General features: G+C 42.2%; 1 protein-coding gene across 2 annotated transcripts in view; it reads left to right on the top strand.

Annotated features, from left to right (window-relative positions):
* The window catches only part of PTCHD4 (patched domain containing 4), a 116383-nt gene that overhangs the window by 64547 nt on the left and 28109 nt on the right, over window positions 1–23727 (top strand). For both annotated transcript variants that reach the window (XM_060785146.2, XM_060785155.2), the window contains exon 2: window positions 2724–3204. In XM_060785146.2, coding sequence (XP_060641129.1) covers window positions 2724–3204 — 481 coding nt within the window. The remainder of the gene's footprint in view (window positions 1–2723; window positions 3205–23727) is intronic.

Raw genomic sequence — 23727 nt, 5'->3', positions numbered from 1 at the left:
GATTGTGATTGAACTTTAGAAGGAACTTCTTGAGAAGGTGGCCCTTCCACGCAGCCATATAACCCAGAACACCAAGGCAGAAAATCCCACATTATCAACTTTGAACTGGGTTATCTGAGTTCACACAGCCATATTTTCCAGTTCAAAGCAGAAAATGTGGGATTTTATTCAACTGCGTGGAAGGGCCCTGAGAGCTGTTCAGCAGTAGAACCTGGAGAGATGTTGGGCCCTTTTTTGAGGCATCTCTTGGACAGTTATCTGCTGGGGATGCTTTAGACGGGGATTCTGAGCAAGGGGTTGGATAAGTGGTTTACATGTTTAGGTTGTTTAAAATTTTTCCATAGGTTATATAGGAAAAGGTAGAAATAGTTTAATACATATATAATGTGATGTTTTTCAAAGAAACATAGAGGAAAAAATGTTCTTGACAAGTGATGAGACTTTATAGATCACAATGTCTTAACTGTACTACAGATGTTTTTTAAAGAGCCCAAGCTCTTGCAGTCTTATTTGTTTCACCAAAATGCACAACATCTACTTTAATTTTTGCACATTTTTATAATAATTATTATTTCTTTACCATACATCTATTGCTCCTTTGCAGCAAGGAGTTTGAGTTGGTGCAATTCCCCCTTATTTTATGACGATAGGTTAGGCAGAGAGGTGAGTAGACCGAGCTCCCTTCCACACAGCTGTATAATATCCACATTAGATTATATGGCAGTGTGGACTCAGATAATCCAGTTCAAAGCAGATATTGTGGATTATCTGCCTTGTTATTCTGGGTTATGGAACCTCCAGTGTTGCAGCAGGTTATATCACTGATCTGCTGAACTTGCTGATCAAAAGGTTGGTGATTCAAATCCGGGAAGCAGGGTGAGCAGGGTGGGCCAGGGCGTCCTAGTTGTCAGTGTCTATGCCAGAATTTTTAAGGTTGGTTTGAGCCCGTCTTTAAATCTCTTTTCCTGCCCATCAACATTCCGTTTTCCGTTCTTGAATTTGGAGTAGAGAAACTGCTTTGGGAGACGGTGATCGGGCATCCAGACAATGTGGCCGGTCCAGTGGAGTTTATGGCGGAGGACCATCGCTTCAATGCTGGTGGTCTTTGCTTCTTCCAACATGCTGATGTTTGTCCGCCTGTCTTCCCGAGAGATTTGCACGATTATCCGGAGGCAATGCTGATGGAATTGTTCCAGGAGTTGCATGTGACGTCTGTAGATAGTCCATGTCTCGCAGGCATATACCAGGGTTGGGAGGACAATAGCTTTATAAACAAGCATCTTGGTATCCCTACAGATGTCCCGGTCCTCAAACACTCTCTGCTTCATTCGGAAAAATGCTGCACTCGTAGAGCTCAGGCGGTTTTGAATTTCAGTGTCTCTGTTGACTTTTGTGGAGAGGTGGCTGCCAAGATAGCGGAAATGAACAACATTTTCTAATATTACACCATTAAGTTGAATTTCTGTCATTGGAGAGGGATTGGCTGGTGACTGCTGGAAGAGCACTTTGGTTTTCTCGATGTTCAATGACAGGCCGAACTTCTGCGAAGGTGTTTAGAGTGGCTTGTAGGTCTTCTTCTGAATGCGCACAGAAGACGTTGTCATCAGCATACTGGAGTTCTATAATAGATGTTGTTGTAACCTTGGTTTTGGCTTTCAGTCTGCTGAGGTTAAATAGCTTGCCATCTGCCTGATAGGTGATTTCCACTCTGGTGGGAAGCTTTCCATCAACAAGGTGAAGTATCATAGTGATGAAGATGGAAAATAAAGTTGGGACAATAACACATCCCTGTTTGACTTAAAGTCGAGGGGAAACCTTTACCTTTTATTCTGGGTTATATATCTGTGTGGAAGGGCCCCGAGATGTCATATCATGCACATTGTATGCTTTGAGCTGGATTTTATGAGTCTACACCGGGGGTCCTCAAACTTTTTAACAGAGGGCCAGGTCCCAGTCCCTCAAACTGTTGGAGGGCCGGATTATAATTTGAAAAAATATATGAATGAATTCCTATGCACACTGAACATATCTTATTTGTAGTGCAAAAAACACTTAAAACAATACTAAAATTAAAATGAAGAACAATTTTAACAAATACAAATGTATTAGTATTTCATTGGGAACGGTGGCCCTACTTTTGGCTGATGAAATAGGATTGTTGTTGTTATTGTGTGCTTTCAAGTCGTTTCAGACTTAGGTTGACCCTGAGCAAAGGCCGGGTAAATGACTTTGGAGGGCCGTATCCGGCCCCCGGGCCTCAGTTTGGGGACCCCTGGTCTACACTGTCATATAATCCAGTTCAAAGCAGATAGTCTGGATTTTATATCGCAGTGTAGATCCATCTTGAGTGAGCTTTGAGGATGAGTGAGTATGACCTAAAATGACCTTGGAGGGCCGCATTCGGCCCCTGGGCCTTCGTTTGAGGACCCCTGCACTAGAATTTAAAGAGTAGGTAAAGAGTGTGCATCCCACTAGAAATTTTGTGGCAGATAATCTGCAATATAGGGCAGTGTAGAAGGGGCTTCAGTTGAATTGCTCAGAAGTTTGGTAACACATAGCAAAAGAAAAGTTGCAAGAATAAATGTGTTTACAAAAGTTGGACTTAAATGAATGGTAATGATGATGCTAAAGTTCTGGGTGTATCAATGGGAGGATGGGGTAATACTCTTCACATACTTTCTGGTACCCAAATAATTTTGTTTTTCAAATGTTTTCCTCCTCAGGATGGAAGAAGCGCTTTTATTGGTCATCAACTTGGTGGAGTCTTGGAACAGCCGAACAGCAAGGACCAAAGGGTCAAATCAGCCCGAGCCATCCAAGTCACTTACTACCTCCAGACTTACCATTCTGTGGCTCAGGATCTCATTGGGGAAAAATGGGAGAACGAATTTTGCAGACTGATGCACAGGCTGCAGCCCCAACACGAGGACCTGCAGCTCTACTCTCTGGCCTCCTTCAGCCTGTGGAGAGACTTCCACAAGACCAGCATCCTGGCACGGAGCAAGATCTTGGTGAGCCTGATGCTCATCCTGATGGCGGCTATCTTCTCCAGCTCCATGAAAGACTGCCTCCGCAGCAAGCCCTTCCTCGGCCTCCTGGGAGTGCTCACTGTCTGCATCTCCAGCGTCACTGCGGCAGGGATATTTTTCATTACTGATGGAAAATATAACTCGACTCTGTTGGGAATCCCTTTCTTCGCAATGGGTAATTATTTATCTTCGTAATAATAGGATTAGTGGGGCTTAATGACAGGATTGTAAATGGTGTCCTGTGCTCCAAAAGTACCGGGCTTTATTTATTTATTTAGCTTCAAGGGGATTTTTTTTTTATCCTTTCAGATTGATCCGTCCCTTTGCCAGGGGGGAAAAAAACTGAACAAAATCAAACTGCAAGGGTGAAATGATTGTGTTGGAATCTCAGCCAATATGAGAGAGGCGGTTTATCGATCCAAGTTACAAAACGAAGGAGAAATTGTTATTGAAAACTAGTCAGCTCAGCAGACAGGATGGATAGTCACTGAACAGATGTTGATGGAGGACTGATAAGAAAGGCAAAAGGAGGGGAAGTAGGGAGGGAAACTGAAAAGGGAAAAGATTACCAGCATCTTTTCAAATGGGATGTGTTGCTCTTTTTATGGGTTCAAAAGTAATCTATTTGGAAAAAAATGCAACTGCTCTGTCGTAAATAAATAAATACACAGGGACCATTCCATGATGGAATGCTCTTGGACTGAAGCTTGGGAAGCTGTGCAAGATGTGAGGGCTCTCAGGGAGCATTGATGACATCTTTCATATAGGTGCATTGGAAATATGGCCACAGATCCCAGTAAGGTGGCTTTCTGCAGCTGGCAGATGGTAATTTTGTCAGTGCTGATTGTGTTTAAGTGCAGGCCAAGGTCTTTAGGCACTACACACAGTGTGCCGATCACCAGTTGTTTCTTTTCAATCCTGCTGTCACCTGGGATTGCAACATCAACAATCCATACTTAGATTTTTAACACGATCGTGAGGTCAGGAGTATTGTGCTCCAAAACTACTACTACTACTGCTTTGTTGTTGTTCATTCGTTCAGTCGTCTCCGACTCTTCGTGACCTCATGGACCAGCCCACACCAGAGCTCCCTGTCGGCCGTCACCACCCCCAGCTCCTTCAAGGTCATTCCAGTCACTTCAAGGATGCCATCCATCCATCTTGCCCTTGGTCGGCCCCTCTTCCTTTTGCCTTCCACTTTCTCCAGCATAATTGTCTTCTCTAGGCTTTGTTGTCTCCTCATGATGTGGCCAAAGTACTTCAACTTTGTCTATAGTATCCTTCCCTCCAGTGAGCAGCCAGGCTTTATTTCCTGGAGGATGGACTGGTTGGATCTTCTCACAGTCCAAGGCACTCGACTACTACTGCTACTACATTATTATTATTATTATTATTATTATTATTATCATCATCATCATTATCATTATTATCATCATTATTATCATTATTATCATTGTTGTCGTTCTTGCCTCCCCCTCCTCCAACATCCGTCATGACTACTAAGTGATTGAGGACAACCATGGTGATAGTGGATGTCTGATCCTATCATTTGGATGCACACAGTACTTGAATACAGTCAAAGCCAGCTACACTTGAATTAATTAGAACAGGATCTTGCTTTTCCCCAGCTCATCCTTTGTTTGTTGTATGGTTTACTGCAGACATTCTGCTGCAATCCAATATTGGAATTCTTTGTGTCTCCAGCCCACCATCACTGTCTTTCCAGTGTTGATGCTGCTAACAATGTCTGGCTTGGCACATCTTAATAGGATTGGTTGTGGTAGAGAAAATGTATACAAGGAATCTATCTATCTACAAGAACAAGAAGAGCATGTGTGGAAGAGATCTTAAATTAATCAAAAGGAATGCCTTTGATTCATTTTAATTAGATTTTTTTTGTTTTCCCATATGTCTAGCTTTAGAATATTAGGAATGTAATTACAATGCTATTACATTGCAGCCACACTGTAATTAGCCTGTAATTATATCTTAAATATTTAATTACTCGCCATTAATGTAAACTACGTAAAATTACATTACCTGGGCTAGTTATTGTTCTTGCAGATTGAATGCAGTCCATAAGGCACTGAGATCAGGTTGACTTCAATTAAAAATGTGCGAGTTAAATGGGCATGCCCATACAACGATGCTTCTCAGAAGTGTAGGCCATGAAGTTCCATTCAATTCCATTTAGGTAAAAGTGACCCTCTACAGCAGTGTTTCTCAACCTTCCTAATGCCGTGACCCCTTCATACAGTTCCTCATGTAGTAGTGACCCTCAACTATAACATTATTTTCATTGCTACTTCATAACTGTAATTTCGCTACTGTTAGGATTCGTAACATAAATATCTGATATGCAGGTTGGATTTTCATTCTCGGGACCAAATTTGGCACAAATACCCAATATGCCCAAATTTGAATACTGGTGGGGTTTGGAGGGCTGGGGGGGGGGGGGGGGATTGATGTTATCATTTAGGAGTTGTAGTTGCTGGGATTTATAGTTCACCTACCATCAAAGAGCAGTCTGAACTCCACCAATGATGGAATTGAACCAAACTTGGCACACAGAAGTCCCATGATCAACAGAAAATACTGAAAGGGTTTGGTGGGCATTGACCTTGAGTTTGGAAGTTGTAGTTCACCTACATCCAGAGAGCACTATGGACTCAAACAATGATGGATCTGGACCAAACTTGGCACGAATCCTCAATATGCCCAAATGTGAATACTGGTGGAGTTTGGAGAAACTAGAGCTTGACATTTGGGAGTTGTAGTTGCAGGGATTTATAGTTCACCTAAAATCAAAGAGCATTCTGAACCCTACCTATGATAGAATTGGGCCAAACTTCTCACACAGAACCCCCCATGACCTACAGAAAATACTCTGTTTTCTGATGGTCTTTGGAGACCCCGCTTATACCCTCTCGCAACCCCCCCCCCAGGGGTCCTGACCCCCAGGTTGAGAAACCCTGCTCTATAGTAACCTTCAAATCCATATTTAATAAAGATGTGGTATTAGTATCTGTAGGGCCCCCTGATGGTACAGCGGGTAAAACCACTGAGCTGCTGAATTTGCTGACCAAAAATTGACAGTTCGAATCCAGGGAGTGGAGTGAGCTCCTGTTGTTAGCCCCAGCTTCTGCCAACCTATTAGTTTGGAAACATGCAAGTGTGAGTAGATCAATTGGTACCGCCTTGGCGGGAAGGTAATGGCGCTCCATGCAGTCATGCCAGCCACATGACCTTGGAGGTGTCTATGGACAACGCCGGCTCTTCGGCTTAGAAATGGAGATGAGCACCACACCCCAGAGTCGGACACGACTAGACTTAATGTCAAGGGAAAACCTTTACTTTTAGTATCTGTTTTGCAAATGGAATTGCATTATTTATTTTGCAAATGACAGAATCAAGATTTTGGAAAAACCAAATACTGGCAGAAACCTATCATCCTTTTCATGGATCAACAGATTTTGAGATGGCAATTTCCACATGCGCATCTCTATATGATGTTCTCATTCAGCCAATATTTGGCATATTTATGCCTTGCCTTGACAGTGTAATTTAATGCTAGCAGTTATATTTTGTTCATGCCTTATATAGGGCAAAAGCAATTAAAGAAATTCATCTCTTCCATCCAGAAACAAAACTCTCCCAGGAAAAAATGATCTCATTTTCCAGTGAAAACACAATTGCTAGCAAGTTGTGTTTTCTGCTTCCACTTCTCATATATCTGAAATGGAAAAGGATAAATTGTATACATTTGCTACAGAAGAACTATATGAATTGCTGGGACCAAAATAAATCTTTATGCCTGTTTCCCTTTTATTTGGATAAAGTCATTTGTGTATTAGCTTTGAGAACTAACAAAAGAGCAAATATTCCTGAATATTTTAACTACTTCCATCAATATATACATTTATTGATAAGAGTCTCTGATGCTGGGGAAAATGGAAGGAAAAAGGAAGAATCATAGAATCATAGAGTTGGATGAGACCTCATGGGCCATCCAGTCCAACCCGCTACCTAGAAGCAGGAATATTGCATTCAAAGCACCCCTGACAGATGGCCATCCAGCCTCTGTTTAAAAGCTTCCAAAGAAGGAGCCTCCACCACACTCCGTGGCAGAGAGTTCCACTGCTGAACAGCTCTCACAGTCAGGAAGTTCGTCCTCATGTTCAGGTGGAATCTCTTTTCTTGTAGTTTGAAGCCATTGTTCCGCGTCCTAGTCTCCAAGGAAGCAGAAAACAAGCTTGCTCCCTCCTCCCTATGACTTCCTCTCACATATTTATACATGGCTATCATGTCTCCTCTCAGCCTTCTCTTCTTCAGGCTAAACATGCCCAGCTCCTTAAGCCGCTCCTCATAGGGCTTGTTCTCCAGACCCCTAATCATTTTAGTCTCCCTCCTCTGGACACTTTCCAGCTTGTCAATACTGACCAAGAACAAGATGGATGGATGGTATCCTTGAAGTGATTGAGTTGACTTTGAAGGAACTGGGGGTGGCCACAGCTGACAGGGAGCTCTGGCATGGGCTGGTCCATAAAGTCATGAAGAGTCGGAAGCGACTGAATGAATAAACAACAAAATCTAATCACAAGGTTTTATTTTGTGTGTGTGTGTCAGGGGCGACTTGAGAAACTGCAAGTCGCTTCTAGTGTGAGAGAATTGCCTGCCTGCAAGGACATTGCTCAGGGGATGCCCGGATGTTTTACCATCCTGTGGGAGGCTTCTCTCATGTCTCCACATGGGAAGCTGGAGCTGACAGACAGGAACTCACCCCGCCCCCCAGATTTGAACCACCAACCTTTTGGTCAGCAGTTGAGATGGCACAAGGGTTTAACACATCTCCTCTCCCAACTTCAGGCCATGCCTAAGCGACTAACTGCTCCAGAGCAGACGGCAGAGTTGTACAAAGAATGTCCACTGGCCACTTTCCAGCAGGGTGCAGGTCCCCATAAACCATTTTAAAAACACATAATGTTGGTTGTTACAATTATATGTATTTGGCTCCCTTGTTATTGATTTGGAGGTAGGAAGGCAATAGTTGCTGCCAGTGCCGGGGGTTGGAGATGTCTCTTTATTAAGGCTTCTTTCTTTAAAATTGTGCCTACATGAAACATCAGGGATTGGGAACCATCTGCAGGTTCAGAGAAACCAATTACATTTAATTGCTGTTTTGGCTGCTGCTTCCAAACCAAACGATCTGTCACCCAAATGGAAAATGTATCATAAATCGCAGGAAAAAAAGTGCAATCAGCAATGTGACCCTTGTTATATATCCATTTTAATGCCTAGTAGTGGTCTATGGGAGGAACAAAGGTTTGGAATTCCTGAACTTGATCCAGAAGCCTATTGAGATTGAATCAATCCAAGCAGAAAAGGACTATATCTGAGACTAGCTGTACCCGCCATACATTGCTGTGGCCAACCTTCTCTCCCTCTTTCTCTCCTTTCTTTCTCTCCTTCCTTCCCTCTTTTTCTTTCCCTTCTTTCTTCCTTCTCTGTTTCTTTTCTTGCTTCCTTTGCTCTTTGGTTCCATCCTTCCTTGTCTCTTTCCTTCCTTCCTTCCCTCTTTCATTCCTTCTCTCCTTTCTTCAATCTCTTTCTTTCCTTCCTTCTTTAACCTTTTTATTTCCTAGGTTCTTGTAGGTTTTTTCGGGCTATAGGGCCATGTTCTCCTGACGTTTCGCCTGCATCTATGGCAAGCATCCTCAGAGGTAGTGAGGTCTGTTGGAAATAGGAAAATGGGTTTATATATCTGTGGAATGACTGGGGTGGGGCAAAGAGCTCTCTGCTGAAGCTAGGTGTGAATGTTTCAACTGACCACCTTCATTAGCATTTGAAGGCCTGGCTGAGCCTGGGAAAATGTTCTGTTGAGAGGTGTTAAGATGTGCCTGGTTATTTCCTCTCTGCTATTTTGCTGTTGTAATTTTAGAGTTTTTTAATACTGGTAGCCAGATTTTGTTCATTTTCATGGTCTCCTCCTCTCTGTTGAAATTGTCCACATGCTTGTGGATTTCAATGGCTTTTCTGTGTAGTCTGACATGGTGGTTGTTGGAGTGGTCCAGCATTTCTGTGTTCTCAAATAATATGCTGTGTCCAGGCTGGTTCATCAGGTGCTCTGCTATGGCTGACTTCTCTGGTTGAAGTAGTCTGCAGTGCCTTTCATGTTCCTTGATTCGTGTTTGGACAATGCTGCGTTTGGTGGTCCCTATGTAGACTTGTCCACAGCTGCATGGTACACGGTAGATTCCTGCAGAGGTGAGAGGATCCCTCTTGTCCTTTGCTGAACGTAGCATTTGTTGGATTTTCTTGGTGGGTTTGTAGATTGTTTGTATGTTGTGTTTCCTCATCAGCTTCCCTATGCGGTCAGTGGTTCCCTTGATGTATGGCAGGTACACTTTTCCTCTGGGTGGATCTTCATATTTACTCTCGTGGTTTGTTCTTGGTCTTGCAACTCTTCTGATGTCTGAGGTGGAGTATCCATTGGCCTGGAGAGCCCAGTTGAGGTGGTTCAGTTCATCTTGAAGGATGAACTCCTTCTCTGCCTTTCTTTCTTTCCTTCCTTCTCTCCTTCTTTCCCTCTTTTTCTCTCTCCTTCTCTCCTTCCTTCCTTCATCCTTTCTGTGTGTGTTTGTGTATATATTTGTATATATGTGTATATATGTGTGTTTGCATATGTGTGTGTGGCTTTGTGCATGCGTTTGCATATATTTGTGTATATGTGTATATATGTGTGTTTGCGTATATATATATATGTGGCTTTGCACATGTTGTTGTAATGTATTTTTTGGTATTTTTTGCTTTTAAAGTCTCTTCTGCTGTGTTTTTCAGTATTTTTATGAGTGATGGTCACTCGTTGGCCTGATAGGTGTATTGTGTCCAAATTTGGTGTCAATTCATCCAGTGGTTTTTGAGTTATGTTAATCCTACAAACGAACATTACATTTTTATTTATATAGATTGCTGGGCTACTACATGGTGGAGCTGGTACATGCCTCTTCCATTTGTTCGTCTGTAATTCCAGGGATGGGGTGACCAACATTTAGTGAAGCACATTCATGAAATAATGTAAAGAAGACTGATCTTCCATTTCTAAGATGCCCTTTGAAAACAGATACCATGTCATATATTATTTGTTTCAAAACACTTTCCTTTCTCCCCACCTCCCAGTGCTGTGCAGCTACTCTCTTGGCTTTCCTGCCTTAGTCCTGCACTTTGCCTGTATTGTATTCCTATAGGGCAGTGGTTCCCAACTAGTGGTCCATTGACCACCAGTGGTCCCCAAGAAGAAAAATATAGTCCGTGGCCTCACCATTACTACATCGTTGCCTCGAAACCATGTGGCCACGAGAGTGCATGGTCTCACGAAACCCTCTTATAGTGCCAAGACAACGGGGATGTCAGGAGGGGAGAGGCCAACCACTCACAAAAGATGACTACTACCACATCAGCTCAATGATTCAATATGCTTTTCTGTGGGTGAACAGATGGTGCCTACTGGATAGCATATGTTCTGTATCAGAAACTAGAGCTGATGTGGTCTATCCGGGATTGTGGGGCACTGGGATTGTGGCGCAGCTAGCTGAGTGTCAGCTGCATTAGGATCACTCTGACCAAAAGGTCATGAGTTTGAAGCCAGCCCGGGTTGGAGTGGGTTTCCAACCAATTGCGTAGCTTGTTGTCGACCTTTGCAACCCGAAAGACAGTTGCATCTGTCAAGTAGGAAAATTAGGTACCACCTTAAAAGTGTGGGGAGGCTAAATTAACTAATTTATGAGGCTATTAAAAAAAAGACTCCAGCAAGCACTCAGCAAAAAGCATGCGGGGAATGCGGAAGTACTTCATCAGTATCGCAGATGGACAATGAAAGTGACAGCTCCCCTGGCAACCAGAAAAAGTTAAATAGCCTCTGTCTATGTCTGTATATGTTGTATGTCAAAATTGGCATTGAATGTTTGCCATATATGTGTACACTGTAATCCGCCCTGTGTCCCCTGCAGGGTGAGAAGGGCGGAATATAAAAGCTGTAAATAAATAATATCCAAAGCCATTTTCTGAATCAGTATCCCAAATAACCAAGCCAAATCTAAAGTTGACCAAAAATTGATTCATAACCCTTTTGGTTACCCTTTTGGTTACCTTTTGGTTACCGATTCATAACCCTTTTGGTTGGTGGAGCCCCCGGTGGCGCAGTGGGTTAAAGCACTGAGCTGCTGAGCTTGTTGACTGAAAGGTCACAGGTTCGATTCCGGGGAGTGGTGTGAGCTTCCGCTGTCAGCCCCAGCTTCTGCCAACCTTGCAGTTTGAAAACATACAAATGTGAGTAGATCAATAGGCACCGCTCCGGCGGGAAGGTAACGGTGTTCCATGCAGTCATGCCAGCCACATGACCTTGGAGATATCTACGAACAATGCTGGCTCTTTGGCTTAGAAATGGAGATGAGCACCACACTCCAGAGTTGGACATGACTGGACTTAATGTCAGGGGACAACCTTTACCTTTACCTTAAACCTTTCGGTAATAATTTTGGAGAGTGGTCCCTGGTAAAAAAAAAAAAAAAAAAGGTTGGGAACCACTGCTATAGGGTTTTTATTCTTTGCTTCCAGGCCTGTAAAGGACACTAGTGTTTGCTCCTTTCTGTGGCATGGGAGGTGTTTGGTGGTCTGAAATAGTGAAAATATCTGTTTCTACACAGGGAGAAGCTTCCACCATTCGGTTCCATACTGCCCATTTGCTTCGCGTAGAAAATCACGAATATCTATTTAATTTTTTAAAATGAAAGAATTTTATCAGCAGCTTCTAACTATTCCAGTCATAAACATTGTAGTATTAATTTTTTATGACTAAATCAAACAAATAGATTTGCCTTTCCTCACTTTCAAGTTCTGCAAGAATAAGCATTATCTGCTTCAGCCCTCCAGAGACTACACTGAGTTACTTAGCTTGAGCCAAACAGATTTTGCAGTTGATCCCGCAATAAAACATCATAAGCATAACACAGTTTAGTCTTTTGCTGGTGCCATCTTTTCCCCCTTCTCAGATCCGAGATGTATCTGCTGGTTTTGTGGACTTCATATATGGCTAAAGGGCTAAACACGGCATGGGTTATGTCTTCCCAACAGTATTTAGTGAAACTGAGTGATTAAGATCTTCCCTGTTCTGACAGATTCCAGCCTTTCCACCTGGAGAAAGTATGCTATGGGAACAAGCGATCTTTGTTCTGCTCATTTTACATTTCTATTCTCTGTATCAAAGACTTAGTTAATTTATGTCTTTCACATCCTTTCCACGATCACTAAGTCACCACTCTTTTAAGTTGTCTGTGGGCAATTGAGCACTCAGATCATGTAACAAGAAAAGGAAAGACATCACAGCTCTGTTTCACCGTTGCCTCACCATCAGCTACTTTCAGTGGGACAATGAATTCTCTGAACAGAAAGATGGAGTAGCTATGGGGAGCCCTCTCAGCCTGATCATAGCAAATTTCTACATGGAACACTTTGAAAAACAAGCCCTGGAAACAGCAACAAAAAGCCCATGATATGGTTCAGATATGTGGATGACACCTTCACCATTTGGAGCCACGGAGAAGAAGAACCAAACAGGTTCCTGGACCATCTTAACAGCATCCACCCAAACAAAAGAGCATGGCCCCATACGTGGCTATGGCTGTTAAATTCACCAATTGCTATCACCCATTGTTGTCTACTAGAATTCTCAGGGGAGGAGAAACAAAACTCTTCGTTTGGGGGCTTGTACATAGAGGCAATTGTGATGTTATTAAGATACTAGTCGTCCCCTGCCACACGTTGCTGTGACCCAGTCTGGTGATCTGGAAAATATATGTAATTCCTTTATGCTTGTGGGTAAACAGTATTCCTTCTTGTTTCTATGTCGGTGTTGATATGGAGATTGTCTGGTTTGCCTACTATGGAACATGCGACATATAATTGTCCTTCTTTAGGGGTCCCTTTCAAATCTATGATACTATATCTGTGTGTGTGTGTGTGTGTGTGTGAATCATATATATCTATCTATATCTATGGCTGGATGGCTCTTCGTCAGGAGGGCTTTGATTATGTTTTCTTGCCCTGGTAAAGGGAGTTGGACTGGATGGCCTTAAGTATTTTCTGTTGGTCATGGGGGTTCAGTGTGGGAAGTTTGCCCCAATTCTGTCGTTGGTGGGGTTCAGCATGCTCTTTGATTGTAGGTGAACTATAAATCCCAGCAACTACAACTCCCAAATGTCAAGGTCTATTTCCTCCAAACTCCATCTGTGTTCATATTTGGGCATATGGAATATTTGTGCCAAGTTTGGTCCAGATCCATCATTGTTTGAGTTCACAGTGCTCTCTGGATGTGGGTGAACTATAATTCCCAAACTCAAGGTCAATGTCCACCAAACCCTTCCATTTTTTACTGTTGGTCATGGGAGCCCTGTGTGCTAAGTCTGGCCCAGTTCCATCATTGGTGGAGTTCAGAATGCTCTTTGATTGTAGGTAAACTATAAATCCCAGCAACGACAATTCCCAAATGACAAAATCAATTTTTTTTAGTGGAGGACATAAATTGGACTGTTAGGTGTCTTGTGTCCAAATTTGGTGTCAATTCCCCCAGTGGTTTTTGCGTTCTGATGGTAGCACGAACTAACATTACATTTTTATTTATATAGATTGTGGATTATCTGCCTTGATATTCTGGGCTATATGTCTGTGTGGGAGGGCCCTAAGATAGCCATTGCAATTACAGTGATTCATGGGATTACGTTGCTTCCTTGAGTTTGTACCAGTACCTAGTAAGCCCTTCCAGCTTCCATGAATGACTCTTTGAGATGCTGATCTAGAATTTGCTGAATTGGAGAGGGATGCATGAGAGAGTATCTGCACACATTTATTCTTTCATGACAATATTCAGCACAAAAGATTAAAGTTTGCAAGTTAAGATGCCCACTTCTGATCTCTTTTATTTAAAGAAATTGAGTTTAAAAATACAAGCCATCACATTATTGATTATAAATATTGTAAATGAGGAAGCACTACCCAATGATAACCTTCTTCATAGGCAAAACACTCCTCTTTCTGAACATAAATTCGACCATTTTTACAGCAGATTGTGTTCTGGGTCCATAACCAATCACTGTTGTTGATATCACACTACCCTCAATCCTTCAAAAGAAGTATCAGTTTTTTAAATAAATGGCTGCATGAAATATAGCATAGTTGGAGGCTTATTTCTGAGCAGATATGCAAAGGATTTCACTGTTGTGCTGCTTTACATACTGACAACCCAAACTATCAAAAGGACTTTTGCCTTATCTCTCCTTAGCAGCTGTTAACAAGGATGGAACGTTGTTTGTTCTGCCGAGTCAGGCTCTTAAAGAGCGAGAAATCAATAAGTTTCTCTCCAAATGCGGGACTTCTCTAAAATAGGTAAAGTGATGCCCTTGTTTCTACTTAACTCTGCTCCAACAGCCGGCTACACACAAATAACTTCTATCAGCTTCAGTGCCACTTCTAGGTCAATATTCTAATCTTTGTAACATTGGAAGAAGCAGGGTTCAGCTCTATGACTTTGAACTCTTTCTTGTGCATATTGGTATCTCCATGGTTGAGTGAGATACATACAGGAGAGTTGCAATTAAGATTCCCCTTCACACATGAAATTAGGGATACACCCCACCACCAGCAAATGCTGTAAGCCTGATAGGATTACTAAAAGCCAGCATGAGTATCTTTCAAAACAAGTCACGCCAGATTAATCTTATGTCTATTTATAATAGACTAGCGGTCCCCTGCCAAGCGTTGCTGTGGCCCACTCTGGTCATTTGGAAAATAAAGTAATGAGAAAGTGTTGGTTTCTAATATATGTAATTTCTTGATGCTTGTGGGTAGACAGTATTTCTTGTTGCTTTGTCAGCGTTGATGTGGAGATTGTCTGGCTTGCCTACTCTGGAACATGCAACATATAATTGTCCTTCTTTAGGATTCCCTTTCAAATCTATGATACTATATCTGTCATATACATGTGTATGTGAGTGTGAATCATATCTATCTATCTATATCTATTACAGGATGGCTCTTTGACAGGAGGGCTTTGCCCTGGTGAAGGGCATTGGACTGGATGGCATTTTACGGCAGCATTTCTCAACCTGAGGGTCGGGTCCCCTGGCAAGGGTCACGAGAGGGTGTCAGAAGGGTTGCCAAAGACCACCAGGAAACACAGTATTTTCTGTTGATCATGGGGGTTCGGTATGGGAAGTTTGGCCCAATTCTATTGTTGGTGGAGTTCAGAATGCTCCTTTATTGTAGGTGAACTATAAATCCCAGTAACTGCAACTCCCAAATGTCAAGGTCTATTTTCCCCAAACTCCACCTGTGTTCGTATTTGGACATATGGAGTATTCATGCCAAGTTTAGATCCTTCATTGTTTGAGTCCACAGTGTTCTCTGGATGTATTTATTTATTTACTTTATTTTTATACTGCTGTTCTCAGCCCTTAGGCGACTTACAGCGGTTAGGTGATGTAGGTGAACTACAACTCCCAAAATCAAGATAAATGCCCACCAACCCTTCCACTATTTCCTCTTGGTCATGGGAGTTCTGTGTGCCAAATTTGGTTAAATTCCATCATTGGTGGAGTTCAGAGTGCTCTTTGATTGTAGGTTAACTATAAATCCCAGCAACTGCAACTCCCCAATGACAAAATCATATTGTTTTGAGTGATGGCCACTCCTTGGGTTAGTAATGTCCTGTGGCTAAATTTGGTGGCAGTTAGTCCAGCGGTTTTTGAGTTATGATGTCACTCAAAACGAACAGAGCATTTAGATAGATAGATAGATAGATAGATAGATAGATAGATAGATAGATAGATCAACTGATAGATAGAAGATATATGCCTGGTGAATCAGGAGAAGATGATAGACATGGTATATATTGATGTCAGTATGGCCTTTGACAAGGTCTCACATGATATTTTGGAGATCAAGTGATAAAGGAATGCCAGACAGAGCTACTGTCCGGCGGAAATGTAAGCAATTCCAAAAGGTGCTCCCCAATGGCTCCTCTTCAGCAAACATATTCATAATGCGTCTATAATGTTGCACTCCAGAACAGGAAGTAGCCCCTCTGACTAAAAACAAACCACACGTTGAGTGAAGGAACAATCCTTTTTATTAAAACTTAACAAAAAGCCAGTAGAAATAAATGCTTGTAAAGATAGAAGATTCCAAAAAGCAATGAGGCATTCAAAGGCAGCAAGATAAAACAGTGTCTAAATGTAGCAATTAAAAGCAATGTCCAAAAAGCATGAAAATACAATCCAAGGTAACGATTATCCAGACAGGAATCAAACAAGAAACAAGAACAGACCAGACGCTGCTAATCAACTTGAAAGGCTATAAAAAATCATGAAGACGAGACCACTTGAACAGGAACTCCATGAGGCTTGTACTTGGTTTCCAAACGATGCCTGATCTGACAAGATTTTCTACAGGCAAACCTTAAATCCCAAAAACAAGTTTCGCCTTCCCCCCAGTCTTTGACCTTAACTGATGAATTCTTTCAGATCTATGTAAACATTGGTCCTTGATTCAGTCGATTCTGGCTGATCTCCAGCCACCGACTCTGCTTATCTGACTCCTCATTAACTTTACCAGGTGTCAGACTGTTTTCCAAACTAGAATCTGGAGAGCTCACAGGCGGAGGGAGTAAACCTTTCTCCCAAGGCCTGACAGAAACATTCTCATGAGAATCTGCCCTTTGCACCAAAGCCTCTCTGTCAGTGTCTGCATGAAACTTATTGACCAAAGTGTCTCCATCTTGCACCTCAGAGTCAGGCCCAACATCCCCCACATCAGAAGCAACAGGAGACTGATCAGAAACAGAAACATCAGGAGACTGAAACACAATCACAGGTTCAACCACAGGCTCAGGTTCAATCACAGGCTGAGTCCCAACATATACATATATAGATTAGAATCTATACATATATAGATTGTTTGGGAGCAGAGATTCTCTTTCGATCTTATCAGTTAGGAACAATGTTCTCAGCATCAAAGCTCTTTTATGCAACCATGTCTTCTTGTGAAACTGGTTACTGTTACTCCTGAACTGGTTTCATATCTTTCTTGCCTCCAAATGTCCAGTTAGGGCCCATCTACATAGCACCTAAAACATGGGATTTCCCAAGTTAAAGGGGGGGGGGGTAGGTGGCTACATGATGCTAGCGGTACATCCACGCTGCCACCTGCTTCCTCTTTAGTTCCTAACACCCCAGTTCCTAACATCCACATGCGCTGTGCTACTCAAGCCGAATCCATAATAGTATCACTACTATGTGATTCCCAATATGAAAAACAAAAGAATACAAACAAAAGGATTGACAGAGGGCTCTCCTCCCAGTGCTAAAGAAGCAGTTCAGAAAGAGAAAAAGTGTGATGGATAACTAGTGTGAGGAGCCAAAGTATGGGGGCTAGGTAAAAGGTTTCCTCCTGACATTAAGTCCAGTCGTCTCTGACTCGGGGGTTGGTGCTCATCTCCATTTCTAAGCCGAAGAGCCGTAGTTGTCCGTAGACACCTCCAAGGTCATGTGGCCAGAGTGACTGCATGGAGCACCGTTACCTTCCCGCTGGAGCGGTACCTATTGATCTACTCACATTTACATGTTTTCGAACTGCTAGGTTGGCAGAAGCTGAGGCTAACAGCGGGACTTACTCTGCTCCCCGGATTCAAACCTGCGACCTTTCAATCAGCAAGTTCAGCAACTCAGTGCTACCGGGGGCTCCCTCCAATGTTACTGCAGTATTATTCCATGACATATTACAAAAGGAAGGGAAGAAATAACTTCAGGCTCCTTGCTTTTGCGCATAAGTCAGCATAAACAAAAAGGATGAGAAATATAATTGTGGACTCATTTCTACATTATTTTTTTCCCAGCTGTTTCCTAAGTTTTCTGCAAAAAAGAAAATGCTGGGTTACATTTTGAAAAGAACACCCATATTCATAACACTCTGACATTTTCTATCAGCTTTTAATGTTTGTAATAAACTAATCTGATGGAATTCAAATCACAAGGAAGAATAGTTCAAAGTAATTCTTTTATGATGGCAGCTGATTGCCAAAATTGTGAACGGTATTTACATATGAATATGTGTGTGTGTGCATGCATGTGCATTTGCATATATGTCATATAAAATAAAAATAACAAGTGACATCCAACACTGTCATTTTTCAGTACTAGCAGAACTGAGGAATGGCAGATATTCTTCCTGATGCATAAAAGTTAATGGAGGGAAAGAGAGTGAAAGAACAAACCCATATATGAGTTGAACAACTGAAATGCAGTGAAATGGGTTAATAACAACTTTACTGGAATTACGTGGCAGCGCAACTATTCGAGAGTGCAGCAAAGATATTTTTGGGAGCATCCAAATAATAAAGTAGGGGTGACTAGTGGTAGAAATATGGAAATGGGTACACATTATTTAAAAGTGGACTGAACGAATGAACAACAACTGACACAAAAACACAGTATGACACAGCAAAGAGATATAAATGCTGGATTTCATATTATTTATACCTCGCTTTATCTCCCTCGAAGGGGACTCAAAGCAGTTTAACATAAAAGCATCAGCATAACAATTTAAAATATACAAATATGCGAACATTAAAACAGGATTAATTAATGTAAACAGTATTTTTAAAATTCCCAGGTTTTTTTGGGGGGGAGGGGGGGTTTGGTCATGTCAGGAGCGTCCTGTTATGAGAGAATTGGCTGTCTGCAAGGACGTTGCCCAGGGGACGCCCGAATGATCTTTGATGTTTTTATCATCCTTGTGGGAGGCTTCTCTCATGTCCCCGCATGAGGAGCAGGAGTTGATAGAGGGAGCTCATCCGCCTCTCCCCGGATTCGAACCTGTGACCTGTCGGTCTTCAGTCCTGCCGGCACAGGGGTTTAACCCACTGCGCCACCGGGGGCTCCCAGTTAACCCTAACCCAGTTAAAACCATTAAAACAAATTCAAAGTTAAAAAACACAGCACCCCCTGAATTGATCTTAAAAACCTTCATTGTTGAAAGCTTGTCTAAATAAAAAGGTTGTTTTTTAAAAAGTAAGGTTGTTACTGCTTATTGTGTCTGTTCTGTACATTCATATTGAAAATGTGAATTTCACAGCAACAGATTCTGAAATATAGCTCATTTGGTTCTTGTGGGTTTTTTCGGGCTGTAGAGCCATGTTCTAGAGGCATTTCTCCTGACGTTTCTCCTGCATCTATGGCAAGCATCCTCAGAGGTAGTGAGGTCTGTTGGAATTAGGACAATTAGTTTATATATCTGTGGAATGGCTGGGGTGGGGCAAGGAGCTCTTCCCTGCTGCAGCTAGGTGTGAATGTTTCAACTGATCACCTTCATTAGCATTTGAAGGCCTGGCTGAGCCTGGGAAAATCTCTTGCTGGGAGGTGTTAATATGTGCCTGGTTGTTTCCTCTCTGTTTTGCTGTTGTAATTTTAGAGTTTTTTTAATACTGGTAGCCAGATTTTGTTCATTTTCATGGTCTCTTCCTTTCTGTTGAAATTGTCCACATGCTTGTGGATTTCAATGGCTTCTCTGTGTAGTCTGACATGGTGGTTGTTGGTGTGGTCCAGCATTTCTGTGTTCTCAAATAATATGCCGTGTCCAAGTTGGTTCATCATGTGCTCTGCTATGGCTGACTTCTCTGGCTGAAGTAGTCTGCAGTGCCTTTCATGTTCCTTGATGCGTGTCTGGGCACTGTGTTTGGTGGTCCCTATGTAGACTTGTCAACAGATGCATGGTATACGGTAGACTCCTGCAGAGGTGAGAGGATCTCTCTTGTCCTTTGCTGAACGTAGCATTTGTTGGATTTTCTTGGTGGGTTTGTAGATTGTTTGTATGTTGTGTTTCCTCATCAGCTTCCCTATGCGGTCAGTGGTTCCCTTGATGTATGGCAGGAACACTTTTCCTCCCGGTGGATCTTCATCTTTACTCTCGTGGCTTGTTCTTGGTCTTGCAGCTCTTCTGATGTCTGAGGTGGAGTATCCATTGGCCTGTAAAGCCCAATTGAGGTGGTTCAGTTCATCTTGGAGGAGGTGGGGTTCGCAGATTCTTTTTGCACGGTCTGCCAAGGCTTTAATGGTGCTTCTTTTTTGACTTGGGTGATGGTTGGAGTTTTTATGTAGATATCTATCTGTGTGTGTGGGTTTTCTGTAGCTCATTTGGATCCTCCCAAAAATTGTTTTATCCCCATTCTTTTGCCACACGTTGCCTTTTGTACTACTGTTAAAAAGTGTACTGTCAGTTACTTTCAAGATGCTTCCAATTTAATTTTGCTGCTCTAATACAGATTGGTCCCAGCAGAGTCACCATATTGCTTTTAATTTATTTGTCCCATTATCTCCGTATATTTATGATAATTGCAGAAATTCAGGTTCTTCACATAAACAGAATACCATCACATTTGATGGAGGAGAGCAAGAGGCAGTTTGTCATTACAGACCTTGGGGTGAGAGTGTGGAAATGCTCTGACTGCTGTAGCAAAACCACAGTCACGGGATCTGATCAGGCCCACACAGTGACTCGTGTTGCGTTCCATCACTTGTGACATTTCAGCTTGAAGCACGACTGCTCAAAGTCCCTTTCCCTTTGGTAGCCTTTGTAAACACATTTATATTTCTTTTCCATTGGACATCCATCATGCCTCTAGAGTCTCTGTAAGGAGCCAGAGTGTCCAAGGCGACTGCTGTACTGAATTCTAAGTTTTGTCCCAACTTTTCCTGAACTTACCACGGAAACAGGGAATTATAAATAATAACAAACTCTATTGAATTGAACAGTTTCTGCCAGAAATTACCTTAGAATTGTTCTTGAAGACCTAGAAAATTTCTTGAGAGGTTTCTTCTCTTGGAATTTGTTAATTCCTCCAAGTCAATTCTGTAGTAACTTGTAGTTATTTATTTTGTATAATCATCATCATCATCATCTTTATTTAATACCCCGCCACCATCTCTCCAATGGGGACTCGGGGCGGCTTACATCAGACCAAGCCCAACACAGCATATTACAATAAAGTAAAACCAAAACACAATAACAACACAGTAAAATACATGTAACATATGAGTACAAAAACAATAAAGCAAAATCATACACAGTAAAATAAGATAACATAACAATGAGTGGGCCGCATGTGCAAGATAAAAACTAAAATACTAAAATCAGGATGAGACAGGGATTGCATAAATTAGTATAAAATTGATAAAAAATAGGTGTGCAGGCAGCTAAATATCTTTCCACCAAAAACGGGCAGCAGCAACAGCATTGTCTGTAGCCTCCAACAATTCCTCCTCTGTACATGAGGCAAGGCACAGTGGACAAGCATACAGATGCAGAGTTGACTGTTCTGCTCCACAGTCACACAAGGTGTGGGGTTCTTTTAGGTTGTACCATTTTGCCAGGTTGTCTGAGCCTCCTCGAAGACTGAGTAAATACAGTCGGGTGTCCCCCGGGCCACGTTTCTCGTAAACAGCTAATCTTTCCAAATCCAAAAGCATTGCTTTTAAACATTTGAAACTTGTGGTGAAAGCATGTTTAGAGATCCTAGATAATTCCTAGAGCAGTGGTTCTCAACATGTGGGTCTCCAGATGTTTTGGCCATCGACTCCCAGAAATCCTAACAGCTGGTAAACTGGCTGGGATTTTGGGAGTTGTAGGCCAAAACACCTGGGGACCCATAGGTTGAGAACCACTATCCTAGAGGGAACATTTTGTTTGATGTGTGTAGGTGAAACTAAAGGATTGGTCCTGCAGGAATGAGATTCATACTGTATAGATAATTTGTATTATTCGGAAAATTAGAATAAATAAAGCACAGATTTACCCATGCTTTTTTTTGTGCTACTCTACATCATGTTTGATGACAGCAAATCTCTGTGAGCTGTCTGTTCATGAAGACATGCTTGTGTACATAGAAAACTCCTGTTGAGTTGACACTGTAACAATCGGTAATCCGGCTCTTCAAACACCCAAACACAAATACAATTGTAAATGGCAACTAAGGCTTTCATACTTCTCCCAGAAGAGATGGACCAGAAGCTCTAGCAGAAGAAGAATTCAATACTGAATGTATAGCACTGGGATGTTTCCAAATGGGTACTTTGATTTGTTCACGAAATACTGTAATGGGTCAGAATTATACTATTTTTTTGCTATTTTGTACCTGCGTTTCTGAGAGTACTCTAGTTGAAAATATTCAGAAACAAGGGTTCAGTTTAGAACTACCTAGGCTCCCATTCCAGAAGAAAGACAGGGTGTATATTCTATTAAAAAATGGTCCGCAGGTCCGCAGTTTGGGAGTTTTCCAGGACTCAGCACTGTCGCTTGATGCGCAGGTGTCAGCGGTGGCTGGGAGAACCTTCGCACAATTAAAACTCGTGCGCCAACTGCGACCATACCTCGTGAAGTCTGACTTGACCATGGTGATCCATGCCTTAGTTAGCTCTAGACTGGACTATTGCAATGCTCTCTACGTGGGGCTACCCTTGAAGACAGCCCGGAAATTAGAACTTGTCCAACGGTCAACAGCCAGATTAATAACTGGGGCAACTTACAGGGAGAGGTCAACCGTCCTGTTTAAGGAGCTCCATTGGCTGCCATTCATCTTCCGGTCCCAATACAAGGTTCAGGTTCTTACTTATAAAGCCCTAAATGGTTTGGGACCTGCCTACCTTCGTGATCGTATCTCTCTCCATGAACCAGCCCGTATCCTTCGATCTTCGGGCGAGGCCCTCCTTTCACCCTTGCCAGTCTCTCAGACCCGCCTTGTGGGTACAAGGGAGAGAGCCTTCTCCTCTGTGGCCCCCCGACTCTGGAATTCACTGCCCGGAGAGATTAGGAAAGCCCCTACTTTTAAAAACTTTTAAAAAGAGTCTTAAGATCTGGCTCTGCCGTTGCGCTTTCGAAGAGTAGCCACATAATTTTATGCTAATGCTCCTCCAATGTTCTTGTCCCAGGAGTCGTCGTGTCCTCCCCACACACATACATGAAGGTTGGCTTAATTTCCTATCTCTCTATGAGTTTGCCCTTACAATTAGTTCTCCCCCCTTATCTCATCCTGAGTTTTTAAATCATTTTATGTACATGCGGCCCACCCTTTGTCCGTCTGCCATTATGCTTAGTTCTTATGTGTTGTGTATATTGTTTTATATGCTTCGATGTTTTATACTTTACTGTTATGTTGTTTATTTGATTGTAATTTGTATTGTTATATTGTAATTTTTGTTCAGGTTTGGTCCCATGTAAGCTGCTCCAAGTCCCCTTTGGGGAGATGGTGGCGGGGTACAAATAAAGTTTATTATTATTATTATATTATGTTCTAGAGGCATTCTCTCCTGACGTTTCGCCTGCATCTATGGCAAGCATCCTCAGAGGTTGTGAGGGACCCACAGGTTGAGAACCACTGCTCTAGGAATTATCTAGGACGTCTAAGCATGCTTTCACCATAAGTTACTACAGAATTGACATAGAGGAATTAACAAAGAAAGAAAATTAGAATACAATTAGCAAGGGAGAGGTGTAAGAAGGACCCGGGTTTCCACAGTGCTAGACAATACTTCCACCTTATTTGGAATAGGTTTAGTGCAAATATGTGTTCAGAAATTAATCCAAACGTGTGAAAATGAAC

The sequence above is a fragment of the Anolis sagrei genome, chromosome 1 (genome assembly GCF_037176765.1).
Source record: "Anolis sagrei isolate rAnoSag1 chromosome 1, rAnoSag1.mat, whole genome shotgun sequence".
In the NCBI taxonomy this organism is placed as follows: domain Eukaryota; kingdom Metazoa; phylum Chordata; class Lepidosauria; order Squamata; family Dactyloidae; genus Anolis; species Anolis sagrei.
The sequence above is the reverse complement of the archived record's forward strand: the minus strand, read 5'-3'. Positions and strand labels throughout refer to the sequence as shown.